Genomic DNA, 18,455 nt, shown 5'->3' on the forward strand with positions numbered 1-18,455 from the left:
ATCTATACGATTGAATCAAACGATAACCACGGGGGGTAGCGAGCCAAATGAATAAATCGGCAAGGAGTGATAATTCGCAATATTGAAACACAGAAATGATTGGGTAGTTTGGAACTGGGTCAACAGATATTGATACAACACAATCAGGCAACCCGGCAAAGACAGACTGTGTCTGCCTGAAGCAGAGGAGTTGAAATGGTCAAGTGATGCTCTTTCTTCTTTATTATTGGTTCTGATGGGGGTTTTTTTCCTTTCTTTTTGCGCGGCAATGATAGTGAATATGAAGTATCAAGTAGCCAGACTCAGCGAAGTGGCGCATAATTGGGTCCCCATTGATGTCCACGGCTGAAACGACCACCGGACTGACTCGTGGTAAATTTGTCTTCGTTGAAACTGTTGAAACGGCCAATTTGCATTCCAGCGCCAGGACTCGGGCGTGTAGCATGCGATGGGTTGCAGCAGAGCATAGCCACACGAGAGCCAAATTTGGAGCCACGAAGGGAGACCATATGCTTCCTAGTAAGATCAGGTTAGATTTCAGACCACTTGAAGGAGAAAATCAACTTTCAGGGAGTAGTACCGAATGTGACTGGCCACGAGCTCTCGTTGATGAGGTGCGGCATTCATCAAAATCCATTGGATGAGATAGTTACCGTACTGATCACCCGCTACTGTAAAACAAAAAATAAGCATCTGCTCGTGGTTTTAGAGCTCAGCAACTTACTGTCGATCAATGGCATGCGAGGTCGGTCAGATCGGCCAGTGCAGACACGAGAGAGATAATGGTCCATGAACTCCGTACCGCCAATCTTGAGGCATTTTTCCACGATCTTAGATGCGAATTGGTCCATGCTGTAATCCACAGCCCACCGAAGAACATGTTCAACAGCACGGCTCTTGTCATGGGGAGCACCGTGCTCGCAGATGTGTTGGATGCACCAATTTCCGAATTGACCATGAGCGAGTACATCGATCTTCGCCAGTACTTCTTCAATTGCGGGTCGCTTCAAAAATATTAGCATTGGTTTAGTCGATGTAAGGATCCAAATAGAGAAGCAGAACAGCGAGAAGAAAGTTTTGATACATATGGTAGCGGCTCGCCTTGACGGGGAATCTCACCTTTTCCTCCTCCACGCAATTCTCAAAAATGTTCTGGACGACCAGACTTCCTGTCTCTCCAAGGGCAACCTCGTGCCACATTCCGCGTAAAGCCTCGTTCACTTTGGCCATCACCTGGGGAGGCTCACCGCTCCATCGGAGCTCGAAGAGCTTCTGCCATACATGGCATGCATATCGATGAACCACTGTCTCAGGAATTCTGCGGAGAAGCTCATGTACCATGATAGCTTTATGCTCCTCTGAGACGCAGTCAAACGCCTTTTGGACCACATGGCAGCCAAACGCATCCATGCTGAGGTTGAGCGTGTTGCCTCTGATCGCATTGGCGATGGCGACGACTTGTTCCGGGGTTCCATGCTCAAAGCAGCGTTGTATGAGGAAGTTTCCAAAGCGGTTGACCATGAGTGGGTAGGCTTGATGCACAATCGACTCGATGATGTCGTATTTTTGCTCAGTTGTGCCAACCTTGAGCTTTTGCTGCAAGAAAATTGAAGCTTGCTGGTCATTGTTGCAGATGATCTTGTCTACAATGTACTTCCAATCACACGACACATTCTTGTCGAGCAGGCGTCGATAGTTGAGTGGTTCGAGTGGGGACACGTACGTCTGGATGGAAGTACCACTCATCTAATAAGAGTTAGAATAAAGGCAATCACGACACGCCTGGATGTATCATGTTATCGCTTACTGGGTTGGTCCATGTGGCTTCATTTGTGCTGGCTCCTGTAAACTCGGTAGCAGTGGGTGAGAGAGGGCTTCCAATCGGTCGATGGGAGTAAGAGGGTACAGAGTAAAGCCCAACTTGCCGGAAGGCGCTCGGAGGTCTCTTCGGCGAAGAAGGTGACTTGGGAGTATGCTCACTAGAGGAACCAGAGGCATACTCACCCCAAGGAGAAGACTGAATTGGAAATAGAGATCCACCCCTACTGCTTTGAGTCATGGAGCGACGAGCGGCAGTGGTGGGTCCTGGAGGATACAACATCTGCTCTCCGATGGGACGTGAGTAGAATCCACACGAGCTAGCAGAGGATCCCGATGTTGCCCTTTGTGATTGCAGAGACGCTGGACCGGCAAACGGAGGATACACATTAGAGACTCCCCAGAACCGATTTGGGTCCTGACTTGTAGAGCTGCTGGTACCTGAAAGGCTCTCTCCATATTCTCTGTCAGTGGCAGGCTCATTCTGTACCCAGAGCCCACGAGATTTATTGTAAGCTCCTGTAGACAATCGATCCGAGATATCAGATTGGGAATCTTCTTGGCCGCCCCATGCATCTTGGAACTGACTGAATGCAGAGCTCGATGCGTTGAAGGCATTCTGCAGGTGACTAATAGTCTGCTCTGTAATTTCGCGGCTGCCGAAGTCGGCTTCTGATGACGGACCGAGAGCCTGATCCAAGGTATGTTTTATCACGCGGGTTTGAGCAAGCTCTTGTTCCTGCAGAGCGATTTTGGAATTTGCAGCAAGAAGCTCCTGCTTGAGGCGAAGCAGCTCTACCGTCTTGTCTTCCTGGGGGTAGGAATGAGTTGTTTCAGTGAGTGTTAAAGCTGGTACCGCTGTGGCCGGAGTAATCTGAGACAAAGCAGAAGAACGATCGGTTTCAGGACGTGGAAGAGAAATTGTTTTGGGGGAAATCTTTGCCAGTATTCTGTCAAGATCTGATGTTTGTCCATTCAAAGGTTCAACTTTAATATGATCTAGCTTCTGCTTCTGGGACTGTGAGAAAGAGAACACATACACGCACGTGAATCAATGCCACAGGAAACACATACCTTGGTCGATGAGTGCTCGGCTCCTTCACCAGACAAGGCTTGCAATTTTCCATGTCGGGATGTTTCAGCCGCATCCGAAGAGCCGTAATGAGTAACCGAGTTCTGAGGGCTCTGCTGCAACCAAAGTGGTCAGTCAAAAATTTGGCTCAAGGTTATTCCCCAAGAATCATACCGAGGATTCATGTCCAAAAGAGAGATTTCGCACATCAATGTCATCATTGGAGGTATACCGTCCGCCGTTCCCCATGCGACCAAGTGATGAAGGTCCGCTTAAGGTAGACATTTTATCAACTGGAAGAGATTAAGAGTGAAACAGAAACAGGAAAAAAAAAAAAAAAAAAAAAACAGAGATAGAGATAGAGACAGAATCGATGAAAGGGGAATAAAGTCGCTGCGTGAAGGTTGAGACAAACAGGCTCGTGGGAAACCAAGTATGTTTACATGCAACGAAAAGGATTCCGAGCAGATTCTTGCGAGATGATGGTTAACATAAGGGAATTTTGGAGATGAGGTAGTTCAATCGTGAGACGAAATTGGGACTGAAAGATAGAAGAAGATGAGATGGGAGATGGGAGGTGGGAAAGGAGAGAAAAGGAAACAAGAGACAAGAGGAAGGAGCAGACATCTATACTTCCTATGAACTACCCAATTAGGCATAGTTGTCCATTTTCATAGTACATACTAGTATATATAGTAAAGTGTGTACGGGGGTGTATATAAGGGTACAATACCCTATAAGCTCAGGTTCATTTAAAGACGATATTGCTGAATCTAATTTAATGGATATCATCTTGCGTCCAAAAAGACAACATAATACTATGAACGTTCTACGAGGGCAGTTGCATAAGAACAAACTGTCAGTATATCAATATAGATTCATTAGACCAATCACTTCGTTCCTTGTCCTAAACTCTCCCAGGCCAAGACATTTTGCATGCAGATCAGGGTCCGTATCACGTGACCCAGACGACGCGTAATGGGGATTAGCATATACGAAGACGGAAGGGACATTTCTTATTATAGAACGATAAGGGGAAAGAGGTATATAGTTTACATAGAAATTATAGAGTGATGGAAATAATGATATGTTGCAGGTCCAAAAAGAAAAATAAAAAATAAAAAATAAAAGGATTCCTGGCCATTATCAACACCGTAATGTAAGTGGCGGTACTGGAGTACATGAAAATGAAATTACATTTCTATCCATGGCCGCGACGATTTCAATTTATAGTGGATATGCTTCGAACATAATTTTCACAATTCCTTTGTCTCGCCTAGGTATCAGGTATATACTCACATATTCTATCGTTTGGCTTCGCCGAAAACGTGTGTGTTTCTATACTCGACGCTCATTCGCTCAAGGAGATTCGTCATCGACAAACCGGCGAACCAACCCGCCCTTTTTCCTCCATTAATTGGTGAAGACACATATCCTCACCGGACTCATTGAGCGGATTGTCTCTCCGCAGCTGCTTTTTCGCCCTTCTCGGGTAAGTGACACCAGGTGGGTTCTTTTTTGGAGTCCGGGGAATTGACATCTCTGAAGATAGTCCAGACGTTCCGGGTCGTGGAAGATGGCTACAACCACAGTAACCGGTCATGGACGACGCGCCTCCATGCGCCAGGCCGAATTGAAAATCCCAACCAAATCCTCCGTTCCTCAAACGAGCAGTCCGATAGACAAATTTCCGCCTTACGAAGACACCCTCGACACCGTCGCAGGTTCAACCCGTCCAAACCGAAGCGCCTCGGTGAAATATGCCCCGAATGAGCTTTGGGAACCCCGCAAAGCAAACTTTTACTCGCGAGAGTATGGGAACGGGGCATTACGGAATCCCAAACACCGGCCACGAAAGAGCATCAGCGAAGCCATCACGACCATCAGAACACGCAATGGCAGCATGAGTGCCAATGCTCATGAACTAGCCGAAGCACTTCGCGCCCCAGTCTCTTACCGACTCATCGTATGTCGATTCTCTGCTTTTCAGTCACACATGGAAGCAACTGTTCAAAAAGACTGCTAACACACCGTCTCAAGGCTCTCTGTGTCGTGTGGTATCTAACCTCTGCCCTCACCAACACGTCCTCAAAATCGATATTAAATGCCCTTCCGATGCCAATCACATTGACGATGATTCAATTTGCATTTGTCTCCTTTTGGTGTTTGCTATTGGTGTATCTCTCCACAGTTATACCTCGATTGCGACAAAGTATTCCAATCCTTCAACATGGGATTCGTTACCCATCCCGCGACGTGATTTCCACAGCCTTGCCCCTGGCTGTATTTCAATTGGCTGGTCACATTCTGAGCTCCATGGCCACTGCACAAATCCCCGTGTCTCTGGTCCACACAATCAAGGGCCTTTCGCCTCTTTTCACAGTTCTAGCATACCGGTTCCTCTTTCGCATTCGATATGCGCGGGCAACCTATTTATCGCTGATTCCTCTGACTCTAGGCGTCATGCTTGCATGCTCAACCGGAGTGTCGACAAATTTCTTCGGTATATTTTGCGCATTTGGTGCAGCTATTGTGTTTGTCTCGCAGAACATATTCTCGAAGAAGCTGTTCAACGAGGTAGACCGCGCAGAAGCAGATATCCAAAACCCAGGACGGCGAAAGTTGGACAAACTCAACTTGCTTTGCTATTGCTCCGGGTTGGCTTTTTTCCTCACTCTGCCTCTTTGGTTTGTCACTGAGGGTTACCCGCTAGTATCTGATTTCGTCCATGATGGTGCGATCTCGCTATCGGGGAAGCAAGGCTCATTGGACCATGGTGCTCTTTCCATCGAGTTTTTGTTTAACGGAGTCTCACACTTTGCCCAGAACATCCTGGCCTTTGTGTTGCTGTCAATGGTTTCTCCTGTGTCTTATTCGGTTGCATCATTAGTCAAGCGTGTATTTGTGATCGTGGTGGCGATTATATGGTTTGGGAGCTCGACTACCTCGGTTCAAGCGTTTGGCATTGGCCTTACTTTCGTGGGGCTTTACCTTTACGATCGCAATAGCCATGACGACGTAGCCGACCAAAGGGCAAACACGGATCATTTCCGTCCGGAACACTCCATTCTTCCAATGAACGTGCGACATTCAAGCAAGCCATGGGATTCTAATGGTTATGCCTTCCCCGCGGGTAGGGCCTTTGAAGGTGCCACTAACATCCCCCATGCAGCAGCAAACAACTCCAAGAAGGAGGATGATGGGCCTGGGCATATTCGACCCAGGGGGCCAGTGTTTCTCGCACTTGGTTACCAGGGACCAAACAAGAATCCACCTGGCAGGTTAGTGATTCTCAAGCTGTGGCCTAGCATTTGTATTTTATTAGCTCGGTGTACAATATCATGACAGCGCAGTTTGCCTAAAGAACCTTTACATTACTACTCTTTCCCTGCTGTGTTCATGCTGTCTAGGACGTACAGTACTCTTCCGAGCGACCATTGCTATATATTTTGGCTGCGCATGGGATGCAGAGTTCAGATTGCTACATGAAAGCTCAATAAATCTGATATTGGGATTGGCAACCACGGAATTTATGGCATAAATACGATCACATTGCAAGTGGACAAGATTATCTATCAGGAGAATGATGTAGCTACCGTCGGTAAGGAACAAAGTCATAATTAGGCGAACCCTTGACAGCTCCAGCTACGGCGCAAATCTGCTCTTGGGACATGCTGTAGAGGAAATAGGAACAGGAAAATTGCCTGCCTCCTACAATAAATGATGCCCGTAACAATTTAATTGAAGAAGAGAAAAGGAGAAAATCGGGGGAGAAACGGTGGGTTATGAGGAATGCCGGAAAGGAAGTTTATCCGCCTAACCGAGTCAATCGAGCCAATCCCCGTGAGCCTATTTGCCGTTGCCTTTAGTCAGCAAAGTGATGGTCAGCACTCGCATTATGTAACATTGGAACCGCAGATTCCGATGCAAAGTGCTCTCTGAACTCCCAACCGTCACCAGGACCTCACCCCCTCGCCCTTCTCCACCTTATCCCCCACCCTCATATCTCTGTTCTCCTTTTAATGATGCGGCCGCAGCTGTTTCGTGCGGCCGCCCGGTCCCTCCGGGTTCCTAAGGTCACACCCCGGGCCTTCGCGACTACAGCCCCTCGCGCGGCCGAGGTGGAACTCACCATTGGTAAGTCTAATCTTGGTCTAATCCATCCAATTTGATCGATGACTGATGGCTCGTTTCTATAGATGGCAAAAAGGTGTCTGTAGAAGGTAGATACTCCCTAGAGAGAACTCATTGTACCCTCACTCACATTCTCTCCCCAAAGCTGGCTCGGCTCTTATCCAGGCCTGCGAGAAGGCAGGCGCAACGGTTCCCAGGTATGGCAAAACTTCATCAATCCAATTTGCTTGCAGTATTAACATGCACTAGATATTGTTACCACGAGTATGTGCCTTTGGTCGAATCATACATTTTGTTCTTGCTAACACCAGTCCCTTAAGAAAACTCTTGGTTGCAGGCAACTGTACGCTTAACTCATAACGATCCCCCTTTCTACGGCATTGAGATACATGTACTTACTGAGACTATAGGTCGTATGTGTCTCGTCGAAGTCGAACGTGCCCCGAAACCTGTGGCATCCTGTGCTTGGCCAGTACAACCTGGTATGGTGGTAAAGACGAATTCACCACTGGTCCACAAGGCAAGAGAGGGTGTTATGGAGTTCCTCCTCGCCAATCATCCCCTCGATTGTCCTGTTTGCGACCAAGGAGGAGAGTGTGATCTCCAAGACCAGTCGATGCGTTACGGTGCCGATCGGGGTCGATTCCATGAAACTGGTGGAAAGCGTGCCGTGGAGGATAAGAACATTGGCCCACTGGTCAAGACCTCGATGAATCGATGCATTCATTGCACTCGCTGTGTCCGATTCATGAACGACGTCGCTGGTGCTCCAGAATTGGGAACTGCAGGCCGCGGAAACGACATGCAGATCGGAACCTACCTTGAGCAGAACCTGAACTCAGAACTTTCAGGCAATGTCATTGACCTTTGTCCTGTCGGTGCACTAACTTCGAAGCCCTATGCTTTCCGGGCACGTCCCTGGGAGCTCAAGCACACCGAATCGATCGACGTCCTTGATGCGCTTGGCTCCAACATTCGTATTGATAGCAGAGGCTTGGAAGTTATGAGAGTTGTCCCGCGGTTGAATGACGATATTAACGAGGAATGGATCAACGACAAGTCGCGGTTTGCATGCGACGGGTTGAAGACCCAGCGGCTCACAACACCGCTCATTCGTCGGGATGGCAAATTTGTCCCCGCTACTTGGGAACAGGCTCTGACGGAGATATCATCGGCGCACCAGAAGCTTCAGCCACAGGCCAATGAGTTCAAGGCCGTTGCTGGACACTTGGTTGATATTGAGTCACTTGTCGCCATGAAGGACCTGGCAAACAAGCTTGGCTCTGACAACCTTGCTTTGGATCAGCCTGGCGGCGGTGCCCCCATTGCTCACGGTATCGACGTCCGTTCCAACTATCTGTTCAACTCCAAGATCTATGGAATTGAGGAGGCAGACGCAATCCTTCTAGTTGCAACCAACCCTCGTCACGAAGCCGCAGTTCTAAACGCCCGTATCCGCAAGCAGTATATTAGGTCTGATCTTGAGGTTGGACTTGTCGGCGAGGAGTTTGAGAGCACATTTGACTTGAACCATTTGGGCACTGATGTCTCTTCCTTGAAGTCCGCCTTGTCCGGAGAATTTGGCAAGAAGCTTGCCGGAGCCAAACGGCCAATGATTATTGTCGGTAGCGCTGCTGCTGAGCACCCTGACGCCAAGGCTATCTTCGAGGCTGTCGGTGGCTTCGTTGAAAAGAATGCAAGCAACTTCATCACTCCTGAGTGGCAGGGCTATAATGTCCTCCAGCGTGCGGCGTCTCGGGCTGGTGCCTATGAAGTTGGCTTCACTACACCATCTTCCCAGGTTGCTCAGACTACGCCCAAGATGATGTGGCTGCTGGGCGCAGATGAGATTGCCCAAAGCGAGATTCCCAAAGACGCATTTGTCGTCTACCAGGGACACCATGGTGATCGCGGTGCTCAACTTGCTGATGTCGTTCTCCCCGGCGCTGCCTACACTGAGAAGTCAGGTACATACATCAACACAGAAGGTCGTGTGCAGATTACCCGTGCTGCCACTTCTCTCCCCGGTGCAGCTCGTGATGACTGGAAGATCATCCGTGCCACTAGCGAGTTCCTTGGTGCTCCTCTTCCTTATGATGATATTGAGGCTCTCCGCGACCGCATGGAGGAGATTAGTCCTGTCATGCGTCGCTACGACGTTGTTGAGCCGTCATCGGTTGCCTCGTTGAGCAAGGTCCAACTTGTGGACCAGAACAGGGGATCTCCTGCTACTGGAGCTCCTTTCAAGAAGGTGATCGAAGACTTCTTCTTCACTGACGCTATCTCCAGAAGGTGAGCAGTACCCTATTTTCTCATCCATTAATCGATATGCATGCTAACTCTACTTCAGTTCGCCCACCATGGCCCGCGCCTCCGCTGCCAAGGCCACTGGAAACCCTGAGACCAACTTCATGGCTGCAGGAGAAATGTCTCCTCAGGCTTTATATGGCTAGATCGGGTCTATCTTGACCTCATTCTGTGTTTGTCTAATGGTTGCAGGCGTTTTAATTGTACCGCATCTTAAATTTCCCTCTTGATGTACTGTTTCCTTTCCATCCTCTGTGTTTTTCCCTATCATCTTGAACACCCTTCCGGTTCCTGTTGACCTCTTCGCCATCCTCCGGTGTCGCCTGGGATTAATCGGTAGTGGTTGCCTTGTACATAAAAGACTGAACCCCCAAAATTTTGAGTCCATGGGCGTCGGAGATGATAAAATCCTACTTGTGTAATTTGGTGTGTAGTAGCTTTTGGAAGGCAAAGTACCATTGAGGAATCCTATGGTAGAAACGAAGTGAAATTATACCGGGACAAATGACTCGGGGGAGGAAAAAGGATCATCCCAACGACAGAAAAACTGGACAGAGAGGAATAACGAAAGACAAGAGCAGAGATATTTCTCTATGGGTATATTGCATTATCAAGGAGTAAGCATCGGTTGGGCATACACATATCCCCAAGCCTAGGGGGTTAAGAGAGACTTGTAACTTTGAGTTGGGTGTTTTACATATAAAATGGAGCCCGTATCTCGCTCTGTTGAACTATGTAATTTGTCTGACTCGATTCAGGTGGCCAATTTAGAGCTCGTCATCATCCGTCTCTCCCGCACTTTCTTCGGCATCTTCGCTAGGCTGAGTTGGAGCAGGTCTCTTGATGGGCCCGCCGGTCCTTTTGGCAAATGGCAAGGCTCTTTGAGGCGGTGCGGTGTCTCTCGCTGGGGAGGCCCGCTTTAGCTGGGCAGGCTCGTCCTGTGACGAGTCGTTGTCCGTCGTGCTATTGCTTTGTTCATCGTCCAGAGGGTGAGAGATTGAACGTTCTTCTTCATTGGTGTCTTGGTTATCAGAAGCACCTCGATCAGTCTTCATTGAATCAATATCCATTTGTTCAAACTCATCAGAGTCGTCTGTTTCGCTCATCTTCCGAGCACTTCTTTTTGTTGAATGAAATTTCCCGGCGGTTTCAGAGGACTCTTCGGGGATGCTAGCTTGTATCTCCGAGACTGTTCGATAGTTAGTGAGCCAAGATATCTAAGTTTCTCTGTTTGTGCCACCGACCTTTGGTGGCATCTACAGTGGCTGATGCCAGAAGACGTTGCTGGTTGCGGATTTTGAGCTTTTTCTCGTTCAAGACTTGCACAAAATTTCCAACCAGTCGATTCTCATGGTCGGTTTTCGCGGTCATCAGTTCCTCGAGCTGTTCATTCAACCTATGTATGGTGTCTTCGGCAAGGCGATAACGACCAGTCAGGCTGGATACTTGCTTCTCTAGCATATGATTTCGAGCTGCGGCCATTCCTGTCCATTCGAAAAGCTCGACGGCTTGTTCGTCGTCTTGCTTGAGGATAAAGGTACCTAGGCGTTGCTACATCAGTGTTAGCAATGATATATATATATATATAAGTATATATATATATTGAACTGCCGACGTGGAACACGAACTGTAATCGATTGAACTCTCTTACGTATCGTAATCACAATCTCCTTGTTGTCTTCGTCAGAACCCAATATACTGGCCGAAGCTTCCAGACCAGTGGCCCAATCCGGCTCATTCGAAGGGGTAGAACATTGCCCCAGAATGAGCGAGACAGTTTTAACCCATTCGTCATCTGATCCTTGATAATTTTTGGCTTGAAAGTCCTTCAGGCGTGCTTGGTTCACTACGCGACATGAGCTCATGAGTCTATGACTACCAAACTTCATTGCGTGACGACCTACCTGAGCCAACATAAGGCGATTCCCCCTCAGTGGCCACCAGTCTCAGGTCCAGGGGCGCAGAACCAGTACACGAGACCCGGACAAGTACATAATTCCCAGTCTCGTCAGATCTGGGAAACCGCAAGATCCGGTCTGTTGAATCTGTTGAAAGGGGAGATGACATGTTTGGGGTGGGGAGGGGAAAGACGGCGATAAGGAGAAAGAAAAGAGTAGGCTCGGCTCACACTAACTGCCTGTATATTTAGTAGTAATAGTAACAAAAGTCATGTCCCAAGGCAACAGAACTCAAGTGGAACTCATTAGACTATATACAGAGGGTACTTGACAAGGGAGCAGATACCGGGTCCCCACATAGTAGAACAGTTAATGTGAGATGTACTCCGTACTTCATAAGTTCAATTTTGATGATCACCAACATTGAAATATTAGACAGTTAAATCTGAGACTGCAATTATCTTTAATGTTGTAGATTTAGATTATACTTGCTATATACCTGCACAGCCATTTAATAATAGTGCTATGTGACCTACAAACCGTAAATACTGGACAATGCACTGGTAATTACATGTAATCGCTTGGTATCAAATACATATTACACAGTTGAAGGTATGTAGTCTTCACTGAGTATTTAGGTAAACAGCTTACCTCGATATATTACCAGTACAGGGTGCTGTCACGTTCTTCCTCTTCCTCCACGAGGAATTTGAGATCCAGCCACAACCAACACATCTATTTTCCCCTATCTCCTCTCCGTTTGCGCAAATTTTCTCTAATTCCTTGAATTCCTCTGATCACCAGTGGAATTAAAAGTTCTTGGGATGTCCCCAATGCTTAGGTTGTTGTGAATGTTTATGGATGACGACCCGGCATTTATCAGGTCGCCTAGTGAACCCGCTTGGTCTCATTCGGCGAAATTGACTCTAGAGTGAGGCCGGCTTACATTGATCTGATCCCTCCAACAACCCGCTTTGCAAATTCCGAGCTTACTTGCCACGCTACGGTCGACAGTGAAACCGTGCTCCTCGCTCCTATCTTTGGTCCTTACCAACCGACACGGAATGACGCTCATGTCCGCGCCCCCTGAACCCTCACCAGTGTCGCAACGCACTGAGTCTGCTGCTTAATCACAAATTGCCTTCGAAATTATCCCATGAGCTCTGTGTTGACTGTACGCCTTCAATCAATTCGCTTCGCCGATCATGGAATCTTTGCCAATCCACCTACGACCTGGTACCGACGAGCCGATTGAATGCTGGGATGATGACGACGACTTGCAGTTCAGCGAAGATATTCACTTTCGCACCGCATCTAGCGCGGGGTCCCTAACAAACTCGTCGTTTCGGCCCTCTGGGCACCGAGATTCTATCTCCTCTCGTCGCTCTGCTCGCTCAGATATTGACTCTAATGCGGGTGACGAAGACTGGCAAGTTCCACTCTATGACAATGACGAATTTGCAAAAGAGGATGCTATTGCCTCGGCCAAGACTGCGGGCATTCCCATTCCCCCAGATATCCCCAAGTCAGCCCTTATTGGGGGTACGATCAAGCGATTGTCAACTCGAAAGACCAAGCAAACTTTTGTTGACGACTGGTCAGAAGATGTTGAGCTTCCGGGCCCCGAAACCCTATTGCAGCTCAAAACTCCTCAGGAAACATGGTTTCCCGACACGCTGCGACATTTGAGCTCCACTGCTACCAGTCCAGTGAAATCCACGGCCTCGCCATCTTGGGATGAGGAATTCTCGACGCGTTTTCAATCTACCTTGGGACCATTTGACACCTTCCAAGATGACAATGGTAGTCTGGAAGCTCGAGACATCCCGACCCTCAAAGCCCTTCGATCTCCGAAGAAATTGAACATTGGCGATGGTCTCAATATTGAACAGGAAGCAGACGACGACTTTAACCAGGATTTTGAACTTCCCGCCAATCATCAGCCTCTCGAATTATCTCATCGAAAAGCGAATTTCTACGTTTCTAGTCCTTCTTTGGAGGACTTCGATCTTGAGTGGTCTGAAGGAAGTATTGGTGTACGAGTTGGTGGTACCGTAAGAGATGGTCGTTCAGTTCCCAGTTCTTCTATCTCCATCGCCAGCCCCAGCGTTTCAAGTTGCCTCACGGCGGAAAGTGAAGACGATGGCCTTGAGGGGCTCATCATTCCCGAAGGCCCGCTTGATTTCAGTGCTTCTCTACAAAAGCGACAGACTGCGCAAGCTGAGAATGTTGAAGTGCAAGGAAGTCAGGCGGATCATTTACCTTCCGATTCCGACGACTTCTTTTCTGGTATTGATATCGACAATGAGAAGGCTTTCTCCTTTGGAAAGCCCGCTCTAAATCCTAACATAAAGTGCAAGACAGAACGGCCATCCAGCCCGACTCGTCGATCTGCAACAACACTCACATTCACCAGTGCGACAGGATCTCCACGAACTCGCATCCCACGCTTGTCCGGTCATGATCGAACCCATTCGACCCACCTTGAGACCGTGTCAGAAAGTGGTGCACCTCTTTCCAAATTTCGAACGTCACAATCGCGTTTGGGGCATTCATCTCAAGCGTCCACTTCAAGTCTTCCAGCCCCTAGCGCTAATCCGACATCGCCGACTCCCACACTCTCTAGTCGACGGCTTCTCGGGTCTCGCAATTCTCGAGACATCACCCAAACCGGTGAGGGCAACCCTTCAGCTAGGCGCCTCAAGACCAAGCGATCCCTGCCATCGATTCGTGGCTTAGGCTCTGCTAGTTCAATGACCACTTCCCAGCGACCACCGGTCGATCGCTCAGTTCGCCTTCCCTCTGGCAGACCTAAAACACCGGTGGATCCCTCCGCAACTGATGTGAGGTCGCTGGGTCGTAGGCCACAAGTGCCATTTATGCCGGCTGGTGTATCGGAATCTCAATCACACCATGCTAGTGTGAAGGGGTATCGCTCATCACGTCGCACAAATTCAGATAGCTCTGGTGGTCTTCTTAGTCCGCAGGGCACGGTTTCCCGACTCTCCCGACCAACTCGCAATGAGCCGTTCCGTGGTGGGTTCGGCGACACAAGCGCCGACTCTCTCGGTTCTACAAAGCGCACAATCACACGACCCGCTAAACGACGCAACTTTGGGGATGGGACCGAGTTGGAGTCCTTTGATGATCTTTCTACATCGGTGCTGGCAGAGAGCAAGTTCGTCAAAACCCCCACCGGTCGAGGTGCTCCAAGGTCCATCCGCGCCAAGCTCAGCCAGAGTCAGATTGATGCCCATGAATCTCCCTATCCATCTTCAACGTCCTTATCCACCTCCAAGTTACGCAGTCCAACCCCTAGATTTGCACGAGATACAAATGCCTCCAGAAATGCAAGGGAACAACGCATTGCGTCCATGGTCATGAATTCAAAAAACCGTGAATCGAATCCACTTTCGACCTTGAACTCAAACTGGAAAGCCCAACCTACCTCAAGGATGCCCCCGGCCTCTGCAACCGTCAGAAGTCGGAAAGGTAAATCAAATGTTAAATCAACGTCCAAGCCGCACTTGATCAAGCCCATGGGGTCTGGGGTGCAGGATGCCAAATGTAAGCAAGACCGATCTCGATCTCTACATGATTTGCAGCACGCTAACTGGGTACTTCTCTTTTTTTTGGTTTGTTTTCAGCTGTGAGAGGTATGCGTTATAACCCTATCAATTTTCGGTGGGAAGGCAACGAAAATCTGGTTCAGGAATTTGATGTCACTTCCAAATCCCCCAAACCTGCCCCAGCTCTTATCGCCAATGTTGGAGCACAGAATGTCCAGACTGTTGGTGGAATGGTGTTTGATCCACATCGCATGTGTTGGCTCAAGGCATCTGACGGTGCAGACGAGGATGTGTTTGCCGGTCTGGATGACTTGGATGAAACACTCACAGGTAGGGCGTTTGAGCAATACCCGGCCAGTGCGGGTGAATCCTCTGACGAAGGACCTATGACGGAGGAATTTGATGTCGGTCCAGAATTCATTCGACGACAGCGGGCTGAGGAAGATAAGTGGAGACGCAAGGTTGACAAATGGATGTTCGATCGAGGTGAATCTCAGCATTGGATCATCCGCGATTTGGCCGGGGATGAATGTATATGAACTTTACGACTTTGGCCATTTGGCTATGAATTAATGGTTTTAATATGTAACTATATATCTATCTCTCTGTTCCCCTTTCTCTGAACTTCGAAGTTCGGACTCGGGGAAAAAAAAAAGTGTCACAGATCTGTCCGAACTGACAGTCCGATATGTCTCACCTTCCACCAAACGTATGTCATCCTGTCATCCCGTCTTTTTCTTTTTCTCTTTTTGCTCTTTTCCTCTTTTTCCTTTCTCTTTCCATCGACACGGAAACTTGCATTTTGACTGCAAAAAACAAAAAACAAAAAAAACAGACACAGCATATCCAGTACAACATTGACAGGGATGGTCAAATCTCGAGGGCATTTCGTACTTCCCTTGACATCTTCTCCATCCATGTTCCTTACCAATTTATCACGGCTACTTGCATGGACAAATCTCCCTCTGCCGACTTTGTTTGAGCAAACCTGCAGAATTTCCTGGATCCCAAGAAATAATCGGGGAGATGATTTCACCCCTCCCCCTGCACGCCCTTTTCTTCCTCTCCGATAGGGTGCCTTGAATAACCTGTATCAACGTGGCTCTTGAGGCAAACTGGTGGCGTTGACGGAATCCGTATCATTTGCTTGGATCTGCTTTGACAGGCAATTTGACACTTCCCTTCTCTTTTCTTTTTTTTTTTCTTTTTTCTTCTATACCCTGCAAATGGTGACTGACGCTTCCCGTACCTGACAGAGGGTTCGACTCGCCTGGCTCTATCCTTTCTTTTTTCTCTGTGAAATATTTGCTGTTCGTCTTCCAGGGATACCCTCCGTTGTCTCTTCTGTCGCAACATGGTCTCGTGCACTTCATCTTGGGCATCAGTGTCCTGCACTGTTTGTCCATTGTCGTTTTAAATTGCTACCTTCCCCCCTTCGTTTCCAGATGGCCTTTTTCTTATGAATTAATCCTCTATATCCCACTTTCACCCTGTGTTCTTTTAGACACAATTTCTCTTTTTTCTCTCTTTTTTTTTTTTTTTTGTGATACTGTGTACCAGGGTACTGTGGCAATTCGACTATATGCAAACGAATGAGCCCTGGTCTCCTCGATTTCCTCGTTGTTTTACTATTGTCATTGCCTTCGGAGACTGTATACTGGGTCAATCTTCGATACTCTTCTCTTTTCTTATATATCTGTTTGGAACCAGATCGATACTGAACAATAATCAAGAGGCATTCAATCTCGCCGAGGCATTATGAGTAGCTTTGCAAGACGCAATGAAGGAAATGAGGCTTATCTGATGAATCATCAAATGGCAGTGCCTGGCTATGGTCAGCCAGAGGGCCATGACTTCAAACAAGAAAGCCATGACTTCAACACACATGGATCGGGTTCATATCATTTCCCTCAGCATTCCTTCAATCCCTACGGGTCTCAATTCGGGCAGCCCTATGGCCCACAGTCGAGTCTGTCTCCGGGGTTGCAGCATTTGCAGTATACGTCGGAACATTCAATTCCATCGATGACAACGCCTGATGACCCTAGGTTACACCATCCGCCGCAGTTCATGTCCCAATCACGCTACTTTCAAGGGCCAAGATATCTCCCCCGCGACCCGCTGGGTGAAACGGAGATTGAAAATCAGGAGTCTCACAACGAGGCTACATTGCTATCAGAGGCTGTAGTGCCGGCCTTGAGCGGGTTCCCTGATGTGAAGGAATTTGATCAATTGATGCAGAAGTGAGTGGTTCATGATCAATCATGTGGAGTTGAGGCTAATTGGTCTCATCGTTCCAGTTACGTGGAGGACCTGTCCATCAAGAAGCAAGATAAAGCGCTGATCTATGCGAAAAGAGCCCGTAACATCAGAACTGTGTTGATTGACCCCAAAGATACGGCGGTGGAGTCAGCTCAATTTCGGTATGGATCTCTTGGATTCAATCAATGGCCTGCCTTGCTAAACAAATCAGGTTCTGGGTCAAAAAGATGTTCAAACTCCAAACGGTGGGCTCGGATGTATGTATCACTTGTCCCAACAGATACGATAAGCCAATGCTAATGGAGTCGTTGCGATATAAAGCATCGGAAGATGATCTGTCATGAGGGAAAGCCGGTTGCAATTCGAGAAAAATTGTTCAAAATCCTCACCAAGGCCCATCAACAGTGTCAACATGGTGGCCGAGACAAGACATCTGCTCAGGTCCGGCGGATCTATTCATGGTAGGCTAAGCCAAATCATGTCATGTATAATACATAGATGACATCTCCAATCTCCAGTCACTGACTATCTTCCTAGGGTGCCCAAGGAACTGATCTCCCGCTTTGTCAAGATCTGTCCAACCTGCCAGGTGCGCCGGGGGGGGGTCACGCTTGACACCACCCAATTCACGAAGAAGCTCCCCCAGGCTAGAGATGGTCTCGCGCTCCCCCAAACTCCCGTCGCCACCAATTTCGCGACGAGAATCAACCTTTGCTGGTCAAATGCCCCTTGACAGGACGCAAGCGGACTATTTTGGTCATCTACACGGTCACGGTGGCTGGCTCGATGGTCATCAAAATGTCCAACAAGGTCGCTCGAATCTAGGCAACGGAGTTCGGTCGTTCCATAGTCCCATGGGCAATCTTTCACACTCAATCGCTGGCACCTTGGATCCCTTCTCCACCGATCTATCCATCCCCCCGTCCCAGTTGAGTTATACAGCGGGATATGTACCGACACATGGGGCTGCGCCTCAGCGAGAGTTTTGATTGTCTTTTCTGGTTTGATTTGATGGGGGTACACTAATGGTGTGCTCCCCAAAAGTATACCTTTTGAGGAGGCTCTAGATCGGTTTATGCGTTCTTGTCATCCATCAGTCTGATGGGTGGCATACACGAACAGGGCCAGATGATTCTCATCCGTCATAGGGCTTTGAAGGTATAAAGAGGAAATATGGAACGCCAATAGTGAACTGAACAGGGAAGGAATTCCCCCCAAAAACACATTATGAAAAAAAAAAGAAAGACGAAACAGCCTAAAAATATTACTTGAATTTTTGATTGTTGAATATGGAACAATTGATCTGAGGTATACAATATAGGCTAGATATTTGGTATGTCTGCATGGTAGACCAGATGAAACCCAAAAGTACACAAGTTTCAACAGAAGAGGACT

General features: G+C 48.1%; 6 protein-coding genes across 6 annotated transcripts; 4 read left to right on the top strand and 2 right to left on the bottom strand.

The window, feature by feature from the left end:
* Positions 1-302: 302 nt before the first annotated feature.
* On the bottom strand, positions 303-3,175 carry N7500_006519 (Pumilio-family RNA binding repeat-containing protein; the record flags this gene model as incomplete). Its single annotated transcript, XM_056677663.1, has 7 exons — positions 303-516; positions 581-671; positions 725-1,004; positions 1,120-1,746; positions 1,808-2,836; positions 2,893-3,006; positions 3,065-3,175. 7 exons carry the CDS (start codon positions 3,173-3,175, stop codon positions 303-305), a joined length of 2,466 nt encoding a protein of 821 aa, XP_056532663.1.
* Positions 3,176-4,466: 1,291 nt separating this feature from the next.
* N7500_006520 (putative ER to Golgi transport protein (Sly41)) lies at positions 4,467-6,252 on the top strand (the record flags this gene model as incomplete). Its single annotated transcript, XM_056677664.1, has 3 exons — positions 4,467-4,856; positions 4,931-6,171; positions 6,216-6,252. The coding sequence occupies 3 exons, from the start codon at positions 4,467-4,469 to the stop codon at positions 6,250-6,252; spliced, it is 1,668 nt and encodes a 555-aa protein (XP_056532664.1).
* Positions 6,253-6,915: 663 nt separating this feature from the next.
* N7500_006521 (putative NADH-ubiquinone oxidoreductase, subunit G) lies at positions 6,916-9,477 on the top strand (the record flags this gene model as incomplete). The annotated part of the gene is made up of 6 exons (XM_056677665.1): positions 6,916-7,027; positions 7,090-7,113; positions 7,170-7,221; positions 7,345-7,367; positions 7,435-9,316; positions 9,375-9,477. 6 exons carry the CDS (start codon positions 6,916-6,918, stop codon positions 9,475-9,477), a joined length of 2,196 nt encoding a protein of 731 aa, XP_056532665.1.
* A 621-nt stretch (positions 9,478-10,098) lies between these two features.
* On the bottom strand, positions 10,099-11,398 carry N7500_006522 (uncharacterized protein; the record flags this gene model as incomplete). Its single annotated transcript, XM_056677666.1, has 4 exons — positions 10,099-10,520; positions 10,576-10,882; positions 10,960-11,177; positions 11,236-11,398. 4 exons carry the CDS (start codon positions 11,396-11,398, stop codon positions 10,099-10,101), a joined length of 1,110 nt encoding a protein of 369 aa, XP_056532666.1.
* A 1,036-nt stretch (positions 11,399-12,434) lies between these two features.
* On the top strand, positions 12,435-15,337 carry N7500_006523 (putative cytokinesis regulator (Byr4); the record flags this gene model as incomplete). The annotated part of the gene is made up of 2 exons (XM_056677667.1): positions 12,435-14,796; positions 14,877-15,337. The coding sequence occupies 2 exons, from the start codon at positions 12,435-12,437 to the stop codon at positions 15,335-15,337; spliced, it is 2,823 nt and encodes a 940-aa protein (XP_056532667.1).
* Positions 15,338-16,556: 1,219 nt separating this feature from the next.
* N7500_006524 (uncharacterized protein) lies at positions 16,557-18,049 on the top strand (the record flags this gene model as incomplete). Its single annotated transcript, XM_056677668.1, has 6 exons — positions 16,557-17,041; positions 17,099-17,221; positions 17,272-17,317; positions 17,382-17,501; positions 17,598-17,649; positions 17,712-18,049. 6 exons carry the CDS (start codon positions 16,557-16,559, stop codon positions 18,047-18,049), a joined length of 1,164 nt encoding a protein of 387 aa, XP_056532668.1.
* Positions 18,050-18,455: the final 406 nt, after the last annotated feature.

This window comes from Penicillium coprophilum, assembly GCF_028826855.1.
Source record: "Penicillium coprophilum strain IBT 35676 chromosome Unknown utg000004l_segment0_segment0, whole genome shotgun sequence".
Taxonomy (NCBI): domain Eukaryota; kingdom Fungi; phylum Ascomycota; class Eurotiomycetes; order Eurotiales; family Aspergillaceae; genus Penicillium; species Penicillium coprophilum.